This window comes from Tursiops truncatus, chromosome 3 (genome assembly GCF_011762595.2).
Source record: "Tursiops truncatus isolate mTurTru1 chromosome 3, mTurTru1.mat.Y, whole genome shotgun sequence".
NCBI lineage: Eukaryota > Metazoa > Chordata > Mammalia > Artiodactyla > Delphinidae > Tursiops > Tursiops truncatus.
Window position 1 is genome coordinate 160314525 of NC_047036.1, and position 14520 is coordinate 160329044.

Consider the following 14520-nt stretch of genomic DNA (forward strand, 5'->3'; position numbering starts at 1 on the left):
TGCTGTGAGGCTTGAATTATATATACACTTTTCATTATAAGGAAAATGCTTTGGGGAATTCCCTGGTGGTCCAGTGGTTAGGACTCGGTGCTTTCACTTTCGGGGCCTGGGTTCGATCCCTGGTTGGGGAACTAAGATCCCACGAGACCTGCAGTGTGGTCATAAAAAACAAACAAACAAAAAAAAGAGCAACATAGGCTTATCATCTCTAGAGATACAGAAGTAACTGTTAAAAGTAGTTTAATGAACTAAAAGCGACTGTCTCCAAGGAGTGGAACTGGGAACTTCCCTGGCCGCCCAGTGGTTAAGACTCTGCACTTCCACTGTAGGGGGCATGGGTTCAATCCCTGGTCAGGGAACTAAGATCCTGCATGCCACATAGACACAGCCATGGTTTCTGCCATCGATACCATGGCAGAAACATTTTGCCGTTTGTGTTTACTTCATTTTTTTGGTAAATCACATTTGGTAAAGTACTACTTTAACTTAAGAATTCAAATATACACACCAAAAACCTAAGTTTACTAGTTCTTTAACACTGTTTTTTGCACACTCTTTCTTCTTACAGTCTCTGGATGATTCTTTCTGAAGGAAGTCACAGGTGATCACGTCTCTGAGTCCAGCTCCCTAATCTGTTCTTCATCCAGGTCAATTCTATCAGCCGACCACTGAGATCATTTCAACAATCACATTTGTCAATTCCAAGATCCTTAATTGGTTCTTTTCCATAACAAGCAGTTCCTATTTCATGGATACAATATGCTATTATCCACCCAAGACTATTAATTACACACATGTACTTGTAGACAATCTTCTTTTCCTTATAGTAACTTCTTAGGTGCCAGATCTGCTGGGTTGGGTGGCCCTCCTTCATGCTGCCAGTTTCCCTCAAATACTTGGTTTATAGCTCAATGCTCATTTCTGATTTGGAACCCCCTCCCACCGCCACACATACACCCAGCTCTGGCTATGCTTCCGTCCGCCACCCCTGACTGTCAGAGATCATGAACCTGATGGGTAGTGCGGAGCGGTCATGCAGCAGAGAGGCATGCTCCTAGTCCTCTCAGGGTCCCCCTTCCCTCCAGCCCAATCACCTCGGCAATCACCTGGAAATTGCCCCTGGGTCTTCCAAGTCTAGATGACATCTTACCCAGAGGATCTTACCCAGAGGATCTAGCCTCCTTCCTTCAGTATGAGCATTGGTTGAGACCACAGAGCCAGAATGTGAACCTCAGCTCTGTCTTTTCCTAGCTGTGCCTCCTTGAGGCAAGAGGTCTCTTTAGAGCCTCAACTTTTCTGTCTGTAAAATCAGGATGACAACATACCTACCTCAAAAGGTTGTTTATGAGGGTTCGGCCAGCTAATGCTTAAAGCAGTAAAGTGCTTAGAACGGTACCAAGTGCACAGAAAGCAAAAGTACTTGCTAAATAAAAAGTATTCAATAAATGATACTGGGGCAATTAGGTTACTGGGTTTCTTTTCTTTTCTTTTTTTTTTTTTTACCTTTTAAGTTACATGCCTATCTTATTCAACACAGGAACATAATCTTGATGAATTCAAGAATTCTGTAAAGGATTTCCCTGGTGGCTCAGTGGTTAAGAATCCACCTGCCAATGCAGGGAACATGGGTTCGAGCCCTGGTCTGGGAAGATCCCACATGCCGTGGAGCATCTAAGCCCGTGCGCCACGACTACTGAGCATGCGCGCCAGAGCCCATGAGTCCCAACTTCTGAGCCCAAGCACTGCAACTACTGAAGCCTGCGCGCTTTAGGGCCTGCATGCTGCAACTACTGAAGCCCACGCACCTAGAGCCCGTGCTCTACAACAAGAGAAGCCACCGCAATGAGAAGACCACGCACCACAACAAAGAGTAGCCCCGCTCACCACAACTAGAGAAAGACCGAGTGCAGCAACACAGACCCAGTGCAGCCAGAAAAAAAAAAAAATTCTGTAAAAATAAAACCATAACAAGTTCCAACTCTTCTCCTGAAAAATCATGCTGGTTAGGACCAAAGCCCTGGTGCCATTACACAGAAATTTACACCTTTCAAGCATCTTTAGAAATTACAACAGCAAGAATAGAGAGCTTGGTATGGATACAACATTGACTATACCAGACCTGAACAGATCACTCAAAAAAGAGGAACTACAACTAGAAATCCTATGAGCAAACACATAAAACAAAAGCATATAAGGTAAAACATCACCCTATGAAATTATCTTTAAGTCAAAAACACTCATGTGAGGGCATGGCACATGTACGGAGTGGCAGTGAGGGTGTCAATCACGGAAAATAACCTGATGATAAAGATCAGTGGTCTCCACCAGGGACAACTCTGTCCCCCAGGGGACACTGAGCAATGTCTGAAGGTATTTTTGGCTGGGATGGAGGCTTCTACTGGCACCAGTGAGTGGAGGCCAAGGATGCCCAGGACAGTCCCCCTGCAGAGAATTATCCAGCCTCAAACATCAATAATGCTGCAGTTGGGCTTCCCTAGTGGTGCAGTGGTTGAGAATCTGCCTGCTAATGCAGGGGACACGGGTTCGAGCCCTGGTCTGGGAGGACCCCACATGCCACGGAGCAACTAGGCCCATGAGCCACAACTACTGAGCCTGCGCGTCTGGAGCCTGTGCTCTGCAACAAGAGAGGCCGTGATAGTGAGAGGCCCGCGCGCTGCGATGAAGAGTGGCCCCCGCTTGCCACAACTAGAGAAACACAAAAACAAAGCACAGAAACAAAGACCCAACACAGCAAAAATAAATTAATTAATTAATAAACTCCTACCCCCAACATCTTCTTTAAAAATAATAATAATAATAATAATGCTGCAGTTGAGAAACACTGACACAGATCAAAAGCCTCTAACATGAGCTTTCTTTTTAAACTAGCAATTTTACTCCCAGATACTACCGTAATAAACTGCCAGAAATGTAGACATAAATAAAAGCAAGACAACATTCATCATAACGTTATTAGAATCTAAGAATCCACCAATGGGCAATGGTTGAGTGTAGTATACTGTGTAAGAAGGAATAGTATGCGTTCATTGATAATAAGGACAATTATGTTAAGTTTAAAACACAGGACACAACTACAGAGCACACACTGTGGGGGAAAAGTGGGAGAGCTCTGAGTAACTCCATCTTTGCCTTTTTACTTTTCTCTATTTTTACAAAGGGCATATGCCACTCTGATCATTTTTTAAAAAGTTAACGAAGTATAAAACCTTTCCACTTCCAGCAATCTAATCTAGAGATAATCCTAAACACACACAGAAATGTGACACATTAAGCTATTCACAGAAAAAATTAAAAATAGTGTACAATCAAAAATATTCTAAAAATCCAACAAGAGAGGAATGGCTAGATAAACTGATCACCTACTCTGCGAACCGGTAAACACAGCCATCTGAAATGTTTACAAAAAGTAGGGAATACGAGCATTTTCCTTTGTTATCTAAAAGGAGTAGCATATATCACAGCATAATCACAACTGTGTTAAAAACCACACAGCTCGCAATGAGCAGAAAGACTGGAAGCAAATACCCAAAAATGCCAGTGAATGCCAGTAAGCACACAGGTGGCTTTGCCCAATTTTCTGTTCTTCTTTACCTTCTCTAATGATCAAATACTATATTTATGGTGAAAACTTTAATTTTAAAAAGTTCTATTCAAGTGAAGAGGCAATAAGGCAAAAGGAAAAGACAGTTTAACAAACAGTAGCAATAAATCACAAACAACTGCTGTGATATATTCCTTATCTTACACTCATTCTTTGCATACACTTCTCACCTCATCCTCAAACCAGCACAGCAGGGACAAAGTGCTCCATGTCCAGATGAGAGAAGGCCACATGGCAGGTAAGCAGCAGACTGGAGCTTGAACCCACATGAACCTGACCCACCCTCATGCTCTTCCACTGACTACACCACAGCACAAAATAAGCATCTCACCCTCTTCTCTGGACATCATCAGAGCAACAAAAACATTGCCATGTACTTTATGGGAGGAATTCTGAAGAGCAACATTTAAAGACCTACCAGTAAGCAGGGTCCTCCTTGAGAAGAGCTCTTTCTTTGGGAGACAGGCTGCCTCCAACAACACGTGTGACCAGCTGGTCAATGGTGTCCACCACCTTGTGGTCTGCTCGCTGGGGGACCTCTGGAACACACAGAAGGGCTTTTCTGAGAAACGCACTGGACCACATGGGGCCTGGGAAGACCAGGACAGAACTGAAGGCTTAGGATGGGGCCTAAGCAGGCACCAGGAACTGAAATCCTCGTAGATGACAGACCAGCATTGAAAAGAGGAAAGGGGCCTGTTATTCTCAAAACCAATATGCAAAATATCCTCTCAAAAGCTATAACAGCATAATCGCTAGGAGAGAAACAGTCACAAACTTACGATGACTGTACAGAGCAATATATATACATATTCTATAGGAGAAAATGGTGTGCAGCAACTCCTAACCACTTTTTGCACACATCTTAACTTGAATGTTCACAATATTAAGGGGAGAACAAAAGACATAAAATGTATCTAGGTATAAAATATGTAAAAAGTATATCTAAACTGTGAGTTGCAATACGAAAAAAAGGAAAAGAGATACATAAGTACAGACACACAGAAAAAAATTAGAAGGAAATATACCAGAAAGTTAACAGAGATTATCTATGGGTGGTAGATTTATCAGGGATTTCATTTTTGTGTTTGCTTTATCTATAAAAGTTAAACACACATGTGTTTTGTAATCATAAAACATATACATAAATTTACAAAGAAAAATTTCCCAATTTAAAAAGTCAGTAGGGCTTCCCTGGTGGCGCAGTGGTTGAGAGTCCACCTGCCGATGCAGGGGACACGGGTTCATGCCCCGGTCCGGGAAGATCCCACATGCCGCGGAGCGGCTGGGCCCGTGAGCCATGGCCGCTGAGCCTGCGCGTCTGGAGCCTGTGCTCCACAACGGGAGAGGCCACAACAGTGAGAGGTCTGCGTACCGCAAAAAAAAAAAAGTCAGTAGTTCCAAGGTAGGTGTTCACAGAAAATATCTGCTGAATGTATGAAAAGAAAACATTTCTTAAAGTGTGAATTTCCTCCAATGACTTGTAATTTACAATGCCACCAGCAACACAGAAGAGCATTATGTCCTTAAACACTAAGATTGTTTAGTTTTCTGATATTTGCTAGTTTTAATAGCATAGATGGTCTATTTGTTCATTCATTCAATAAAAATCACCCCTGAACTGGAGAGGTTTTCCAGTTTGTTCTGTGGAATGGCATTTTAAACATCAATGTGAGTTCTTAACATAGGATGAGTCAATCCTTCAATTGTCATGTCATTTCCCCTCTGAAATTACTTTCCCTTTTTTTGTTGTCAGCTCTTATTTATAGAACTGCTAGTTTTATATGATTTTACAAAAGAATAAGAGATTCAAAGTCAGAAGCTTTCAAAGACAATGAAATTTGTGCATCATTGCAAACATCTCTAGAGAAGATGACCATAATAAGGGCCAGAAAGTGGGTCCTACTTTTGGCCCAGCAATCATTCTGTGACTATCTCCTTTAAGGGAGGATTCAAAAACATTTTTAACGAAAATAATAGCAATAATAAATACAACCAAAGATGTCATCTCAGCATTTCTAACAGTACTGAAGTAATGGCAGGGCAGCGCCCCATAAGACGTGGGCGCTGGTACTGTCTACCTGCTGACCAGAAAAGGAGCCAATGCTTTGCAGATGCCAATCTCATGGGAACTGAGCTCTGCTCAGCCTCAGAAGCCTCTAGTAAAAGGCACTATGAGTCCAACATCAAGGGAGAGGTGAGGTAAATTCACATTTAGTCATGATGCTGCAAATGCCGCAGAAACACAGAAAAGAGCCTTCGATAATCCTGTAAAAGAGCAGACTGTAGTGTTTTCAGTACAGCAAGACTGCAGCTACAGGCATGCCTGCATAGCAGCACAACCAGGGGATGGTGGCAGGCAACTTTAGGTTATGGGGGACTTTTTTGTCCTTCTTACAGTTCTTCAGTATCGTTGTTATACTGACTTTCCACCCCACTACTTTTGGGGATGTGGGGAGGAGAGGTCCTGCTTCAGCCCTGAGCCCACTACTGGAAGGCTCTCTCTCTGGGAGTAGGTGTGGCCGCCCATCCGTGGAGCGACCTACCCAGTGCCTGTCGCAGTCAGGGCTCCACGAGGGTGGAGAGGATTGAAGAGACTCAGGGACAAATGAGACTTCCCAAATTGGCTGGGGCAATGGAAGCTGAAAACTCTATCAGAGGGAAAGGGGACTTCCTAAATGGCCACATGGCCACTATGTGTGCTCATGACCTCTGGGATGTCTGGGTTGTGAGAACGTCCATCCTGAGAGCAAAGGGGGAGGGACAAGGGACACCAGCCAGTCATTTCTATTTCTATTACCTTCTTCTAGGTCTTTCCCCTCCCCAGTAAGCCAACTCGTTAACTGCAGGTTACCAGGTATACCTAAGTGATCTCTCAACCTTTAGCCAGTCTAGAAAAGCGACCAGGTGAAAAGGTGCCTCCACCACGCATCCCTCAAAACAGCTCAAACATAGCCTTCCTGACTCCCCATGCTGAGCTGAGCTGGGGCCTCTCCTATAGTCCTCTTAATCCCAGCAAAGGAGGGGCTGGGTTTTGTGACTTCTTTCCCTTAGAAGCCTGGAGAATTCTTAAGAGACTGTGCCCAGCATTTACTCTCCCTTCTAGTAATAACTTGGCGGGGGTAGAGAAGGGGTGCTGTTGGAACAAGGCTTCTTAAAACTTGGCTGCAGGATGACACAAACACCCCAGAACGTGCAACATTGTGTACAAACATATATGTATTTTCCCTGGCAAGGACCACAGCTTTTCATCAGATTCCCAAAGGAGTCTTGACCCAGAAAGTCTAAGGACTTCTGTAACAGACAAAAGATTCCTAACGCATGCTTACATGCTTACAGAATGAATGGCAGGCATGTATACTGGTCATTGTGAGTTTACTACTAAAATTCTGATTTGTTTCCAACTGGCTAAAGGAGTTTTATGTACAAATATCAAAGAGAATGAGAGACATTACAAGAAAACATGAAAAGCAAGCAAATCGCAACAAACAGAAACTTTTGCTGCTTTCCTTACCATCACTCAGACCACTCAGAGCCTTAGCCTGAATTTCAGGTTTGGTAGGAGGAACCGTTTTCTCCTGATCTCGGGTTGGCTCGGGTTCGGCTTTCTTGACCTGGAGTGGACACCCACTGCTGACCAGCCAGGCCTTCAGGTGATCGATGTACTCTCTCCCAAACAGAGTAGAGTCCTCAAAGTTTGGAAATGCGGCAGGAGAGGGAGCTATATCTTGGAGGCCGACGGCTTCTAAGATTTTCTCTTGCCGGAAAGAAGAGGCCAAGGAGAACGTCTGTCCCAAAAGAGCTAAAGACTTCCGGCAGAGAGAATTGGTGGTCTCCAGGGCAATAGCCAAGTCCAGGGGGTTACTGAGGGTCTTCATCTTGACACTCAGCTCATAGGCATTGCAGGCCATGAGCAGGGGTGTGACACTCTTCAGCAGCCGGTCTTGTAGCCTCATTATGTATTTATCAAAGGGCTTTATGATTTCAAAAAAGCAATTTTTGGTCTTCACAGCACCTTTGTCTAAAAGCATGTTTAAAAACTCGTTATCAACTCTGGGTGTTTTCAAAGCAGAGTGCTTTAAAAATTTGATAGTAAAAAAGCAAAAATCTCTGTGCTCTGGTTTTAAGGAGCATTTGAATGAGGCGAGCATTTTAGCACAGGTTTCGGTTTCAAGTTCAAAGAGAGTCTGGAAAAGCTGGGAAAATTTAACATCATCTTTTATGGTGTGGAATCCTGCCCATTTGATTATTTCTATCCCAAACCTCGAAAAAACATCAGACTTATCTATCAGATCGAAGCTCATCTTTCTTCTGGGGAGCCGAATATCCTTCAGATTAAGCCCCAAAGGGATTTTCTGAGTGGGGAATTGGACATCTTCTGTCCCTGGGTTTGTCCCCAGCGTCAGATCAGGACTTGGGGTGGTCTTCTGAATTTGGTCAGTGCCCTGAGTTTTGGGAGTGATACAACTTACAGTGGGCACCTGTTTTGTGCTCATGTTTCTCAGCATGACAAGTTTCCCGACCCCTCCTTTAGGCGTGAGCAGGCCTTGAGTCTCCCCCTTTCCTAGGAGGGCACCCTCCTGGTCAACGATGTTTAGACCTCGGCCTCTGCCCTGGACTTGGCTGCTGCCCCGGAGCACAGTGTCTGCCTCTCCCGGACGGTCCACATCGTAATCCCGACTCTCTTTCTCCAAACACTCTTTCTCAATCAGCCTGGAGGAGCCAAAGTCCCCCAGTAATGCAGAAGGACCAAAACTATACTCCTGTGACCAGGAGGATTCTTGAGAAACTGAATGGCCAAAGTCTTGTTCCCAAGAGCCACGGAGTGCAAATTTCCAGTCCTGAGAACGGAAATGTCCCAATTTCCGGTGGCCGAAGACCTGGTCTCGGGAGTCAGGGTGGGAAAATTCCAGGTCCCGACCACATTCTTTGCGAAAGTAGCTGTCGTCACTTACAGAAGGGTTGCTTGATCTGAAGGAAGGTCCTGGAAATATATCACCTCTCAGGCCTTCTCTCCCAGTGTCTTGAGGATGAGCTACAGATCCGCCCAGAGTGTATCTGCTGTTGCTATGAATGTCATCATACATATCTGCTCTGGCTCTTGGGACTGTCCTTAGAAGATCTGAAATAAACAATCCAGAAAGAAACACAAAGGTACTTCAGACCACAGGCTGCAAACGGATGATCCACAGACCACCAGCCAGCAGGGGTGCTTTATCAGTCAGAGTGCATTTTAGAAGCTCATATTCGTTGCCAACATTTAAAACGTGTGTGGTTTCACTTAAAAATAGATTTACTACTTAGAAAAACAGAAGACCTACAAGTACTGGGCCTGCATTTGCCCTGACGACAGTCCATCGAGGCTGGGCAGCAGTGACTCTCACTCATTCAGATCTCCTGTCCTGGCTCTGTTTTACAAGCCCTCTTTTAGACTCAGGGAAGGGTATCTGGTCCCCAAATAACCTGGGCTTCTTTACTGCGACCAGAACACCTGTGTGTTTCTACTTCTATCACACAGCAGATGGGTTTTCTAGAGGATGTCTGCTTCCCCTGCTTCCTATGAGGAACTCTTGGCCCACAGTGCCACTGAGGCAGGAGCCATATCTGACACTGCACCCACCACAGCTGGCTGGGCCTTGGCTGAGCATCTGACCCAAAGCTGGCTGATAGGCTCCCTCAGCAAGGTCCATTAGGCCAACCAATTCCTGGAAAAACAGAGACTGAAGCAGATAGGAGGGAAGACAGAAGCTAAACAAGCCACAACAACAGAGGCCACAATGGAAACTAAACACTGTGTACTTTTGTCCTACCCTGTGGAGAAATGAGAAAAATAGGAAACTATGTTTGCATTTGCTCATTTGTGCATAAAGAAACTGTAAGGGAAATTCCCTGGCGGTGTAGTGGTTAGGATTCCACGCTTTCACTGCTGAGGACCTGGGTTTAATCCCTGGTGGGGAACTAATATCCCATAAGAAGCGTGGTACGGCCAAGAAAAAAAAAAGAAACTGTAAGAAGCCAGCAACAGAAGTGAACTATGGGCATATGAGAACAGTGGGCCTCAGGGAGACTTTGCACAGAGTGCCTTTCTTACTTTCTAGCTTTTGAATCAGAATCTATTACCTAGTCAAAAAGTCAAATGTAAGAAAAGGGAGAGAGAGATGCCAGGAAGTAATGATGGGCCAAGAGGCCACAGGAAGCCAGGGCTTTGTATAAATCCAAGTTTATTTGTCCAACCAGTACTTTCTAAGCACCTACTGCATGTGAGCACTGTTATAGGCCCTGAAGTTACAACAGGGAAAGGAGACAGCAAAGACCCCACTTTCCTGGACCTGTCAGTTGAGGGAGCCAAACATAAAAAGTCCTTGAGGCGTAAGAAAGTGCCAATAAGAAATAAACAGGCGGGAATGTGAGGAGGAAAGGACATTTTTAGACAGGCTGGTCAAGGTGGCCAACTCTGAAACACTGTATCTGAGTAGCAGAGACCTGCTGTGGGGGTCAGGACGGGCAGTTGTGGGGAAAGCCTACCAGGCAGAGGGAGTGTGAGGACAAAGCCCTGAGGTAAGACGAGGAGGGGACAAATGTGGCCAGAATGGAACAGAGGGAAAGAGGGGCAAAGTGGTAAGAAGGCAGAACCTAAACTCTGCTGCACACTGAAGTCCCTGGGGCATCCTGACTTAATTAACTAGAATGAGGTGTGACCTGGGCATTAGGGTTTTAAAAAAGCCCCCAAATGATTCTAATGTGCACCAAAATTAGGGAACTATTATGACAGAAGATGCAAACAGAACAGGGTGGGTACCAGATCAAGCCAGGCCCTTGACAGGACTCTGGGGTTTACTATGAATGAGACAGAAAGCCATGGGGGTGGAGGGTGAGGGAGGGTTGGAGCAGAGGGACGACCTCACTGGCTGCTCTGTGGGGAACAGACCACAAGGGACAAGAGTGGATGTGGATGTTCCAGCAAGGAGTCCACCAAGATAATCCAGACAGTATGGTTACTGATGGCCTGGTGAGGGTGGTAGCACTAGAGGTAGAGCAGTGGTTGCATTCTACACAACAGGATCTTCCAATGACTTGGTTTACAAGGCACTGGAAAAGTGCAGAGTAGAGCACACGCACAGAGAAAGGCTGCCCGATGGACCATACAGCTCTGTGACAAAGAAATGGTTCGAGAACCATCTAGCACCCTACTGGGTTCACAGTCTCCCCTGCCCCCAACCCTTCTGAGGTAACTTAAGATATGTATTAGTGTTCGAGTCTCTAGATAAAGATAAACCAAGATTCAAATACCCATATATATACACACAGGTTTATGTACATACACATATATATGCACGTACATATACCCCCGTATACGTATATATATATAAAAACACATTAAGTATTCAGGATTCACATATGGCTAAAAGAATTAAAGGATGCACAAAACACCACAGATATGGTTACTTCTGAAGGATAAGGAAACAGCAAAGAGGCTTTTTACATCTTATTCTTAACTACTTAATTCTTCCCATCTTTTGTAATAGGAATGGTTTTGTCTGCTACTCATTTTTGAAAACTCAGAATCTGGAGACAGCCTCTAAGCCTCAGTTTCTCCAGGTCCAAAGCACATAATAACAGTTATCCCTACCCCAAGCACTCAGGCTCATCCAGCCAACACTGAGAAAGCCTCCTCTACACCTCAGCTGGCTCTAGGGCTGGTGCAGCAGCAAACGGCACAGGCCCGAAGGAGGCCTGGAGGAGGCCAGCCCATGGCAGAGGAGCAAGTACACAGTGCAAAATCAATCTCCAGGCCTACTAGAGCCTCCTGGGGGAAGGCACCTGTGAGCTGAGTCTTAGTGCCTGAGGGAATTAACCATGCAGAGCTGGGATGAGGGATTCAAAACACAGAGAGGCACACAGTATAACTGAAACAACAGGCCCAAAGCAGGGGATGAGGGCTAGGAGCCTCGTGTGCTGTGAAGGACTTCCAAGTTGTCCGCAATCTGTGTGGGCACCATTTTTTTTTTTTGCGGTATGCGGGCCTCTCACTGCTGTGGCCTCTTCCGTTGAGGAGCACAGGCTCCAGACGCACAGGCTCAGCGGCCATGGCTCACGGGCCCAGCCGCTCCGCGGCATGTGGGATCTTCCCGGACCGGGGCATGAAACCGTGTCCCCTGCATCGGCAGGCGGACTCTCAACCACTGTGTCACCAGAGAAGCACCATGGGCACCATTTTTAATTCTGCTGGCATTATGTTTCAAAACTTTGCAAAAGGAATGTTTTCAGGCAGGGCCTACGTTCAGCAGCTCCACAGGCCCCCCAGACCTTCCTGTCTTGCACATACCAGTTACCCGGCTGCTCCTGCACTTGTCTGAGAATATAAACCCAAAATGGGGAGCCCCAAGGGTCCAAGCAGGGACTTGGCCCAGCAAGGTTGGCATTAAGAGATCTGTGGGGGGACTTCCCTGGTGGTGCAGTGGTTGAGATTCTGCCTACCAAAGCAAGGGACACGGGTTCGAGACCTGGTCTGGGAAGATCCCACATGCCACAGAGCAACTGGGCCCATGAGCCATAACTACTGAGCCTGCGCGTCTGGAGCCCGTGCTCCACAACAAGAGAGGCCGCAACAGTGAGAGGCCCGCGCACCGCGATGAAGAGTGGGCCCCGCTTGCCGCAACTAGAGAAAGCTCTCGCACAGAAACGAAGACCCAACACAGCCAAAAATAAATAAATTAATTAATTAATTAAAAAAAAAAAAAAGAGATCTGTGGGGAAAGCAGATTTGAGGAAATGAAGCCAGAAGCTGAAAGACCTTTCAGGAGGAGATTATTGCAATAATCCAGGTGAGAACTGATAAGAGCTCAAACCTGGGTAGCAATGGTGGGGATGGAGCCAGGAGGTTTATTTAAGAACTCGTCTTTAGGTGGCGGAAGGTGCCCGGGGAGAAGAACCTCGAGATAATGACAATACCTCCTTCTACATAATGATGTGACATGACAGGTGGACCAAGAGAAAATTTTCTCTCCCCTTAACAAATAAGAAGGTAGGATCTGAGGAGCTGCAGATTGGGGTCTGGTCCCAACCCTAAACACACGCTCCATCCCCCCCAAAAAAACAGGCACTTTAATTTACCTTGAGCTTTAAACTGAAGAGCTTCGCCTACAGCCTCACCACTGGGGTCCATATGATATCGGTTAGCCTTTTCCTGCAATACAGCATCAAAAGTCTCCTGGGCAATTCTCCTTGCTGCCATGTTTCTCTGACCTGTAGGGAGAAGTGGGAAACGAAAGACACTAAGAATGACAACTAATTCTCACAGAGTCTGATCTGTTTCACCTAATCCTCAAAGTAACGAGGCAGTAATCCATAATCTGGCATGGTACTTCAGAGGGAGGCCAGATTATTTTAAGGGGGGCTCTGCCCTCATGAACCTCACAGGTGTGTATTGGCTGAGAAGGAGTAAGACAAGCATGTTGATCTTGGATAATTTATTTTGCATCTCTGAGCCCATTTTCCCAGAGTCCCTTAAAAGAAGCTCTATAAAAGCAGTCTTATCTCCGGGGTTGCTGAAGGACTACATGAAGCAACACACATAACTAAACACAACAATGTAGGGCAGTAGGAGCATAACCCTTGCAAATGGTGGTTAGGAAAGATGTGATCTTTCCCATTTCCATTTTCCTATTTTCACAGACATGGTGAAGAGGCTCTGAGTGCTAACTTCCCCTCTGAGAGAGGTGTCTCAACGAGTGAGTGGAGAAATCCCTGACCAGTGATGATGACCTACTGACAGAGCTTACTTATTCTGTGCCAGGTTCTGTTGCAGGGGAGGGACTCCCACAATGCCGTTTACTTCTTGCAAGAACCCAATAAAGAAGTGGGTCCTATTATGAATGAAATTACACAAAAATGCAAAAGGGAGATTCAGGCTAAGTGACCCATCCAAGGTCAGCCAGCCCAGACTGAAACCTGGCAAAAACAGGGCACTGGAAGTGGGGACAAAGCCCTGAAGACTGAGTAGAAAAAGACTGAGAAGCAACACTGAGCAATCCAGTGGCAGTGTCCTTACCCACCAAGGTTTCCCTTCCATCTTGAAACCTCCAGCCTCAAAACCCAAGTCTTCCCCTGCCTTATAGTCATTTCTTATAACCATCACCCCCTTTTACTATCCTTCAGCCCTTTTCCCGGGGCTCCCTTGTTCTCTACTACCGAAGGGCAGGGTCTCCTGGCCAGGTGGCCCGAGATCAATTCAAGTGACCTAACCTTTCCGTGCCTCCGCTTCCCCATCTATGGAATGGGTAGCTCATGATGGGGGGTCGCTGTGGGGACGGAACCAGTTAAAAATGGCAAAGAGCCGGATTCAGCGCCCCGCCGCCGTTATCGCCCCACCAGAGGGGTCGCTCCCGGCTCAGGTTGAATGAATGAACGACCGAACGAATGAACCCCTTCGGGCGCGGCCTGCCTCCTACCGGCCTCCGAGGACTAAGAAAAGGGGGCGTCGGGCCCGGCAGGCCGCAGACAGCCCCCCAGGCCGACCCGGACGCGACGCGGCCGCCGCGCAGCCAAGGGCTGAGCCCGCTGCGCCATCGTGGAGACCCGGGATTCCCGGGGTCCAGCCCAAAGCCCTCACCCCGGGGCCCATCCGTCGACAACGCCCTGGCCCGGACCTCACCCAGAGCCCACCGCGTGCGGAGCCGCCCCCACCGCCGCCTCAGGTTCCTCACCCGCCGCCGCCACCGCGCGAGGCGGGGACATGCAAATGAGCCAACGGTCTCCGCAGCGCCGCGCCGCGCAGGCGCAGGCCGCCGCCGAGCCTTGATGCACAGGCGCAGGCAGCCGCCGCCAAACCCTTTTGCGCAGGCGCACTGCCCCGTCTTCAGGGCGGACACTCCTGAGGTAAAAAATTTCGCTGCCTG

At 46.8% G+C, this 14520-nt stretch overlaps 1 protein-coding gene across 8 annotated transcripts in view; it reads right to left on the bottom strand.

Annotated features, from left to right (window-relative positions):
- The window catches only part of SUGP2 (SURP and G-patch domain containing 2), a 31042-nt gene that overhangs the window by 16309 nt on the left and 213 nt on the right, over window positions 1-14520 (bottom strand). For 5 of the 8 annotated variants that reach the window (XR_004526006.2, XR_004526005.2, XM_033854016.2 and 2 more), the window contains exons 1-4: window positions 14329-14514; window positions 12737-12868; window positions 7137-8744; window positions 4041-4161 (exon numbers count right to left, since the gene is read on the bottom strand). Coding sequence is in view for 6 of the 8 variants with exons in the window: in XM_033854016.2 (XP_033709907.1) it covers window positions 4041-4161; window positions 7137-8744; window positions 12737-12868; window positions 14329-14359 (1892 nt within the window). In the remaining 2 variants the exon portion in view is untranslated. Of the gene's footprint in view, window positions 1-4040; window positions 4162-7136; window positions 8745-12736; window positions 12869-13867; window positions 14012-14276; window positions 14515-14520 lie in introns of those variants that run through there. The other 3 variants (XM_033854017.2, XM_033854021.2, XM_033854018.2) reach the window with 3 other exon arrangements.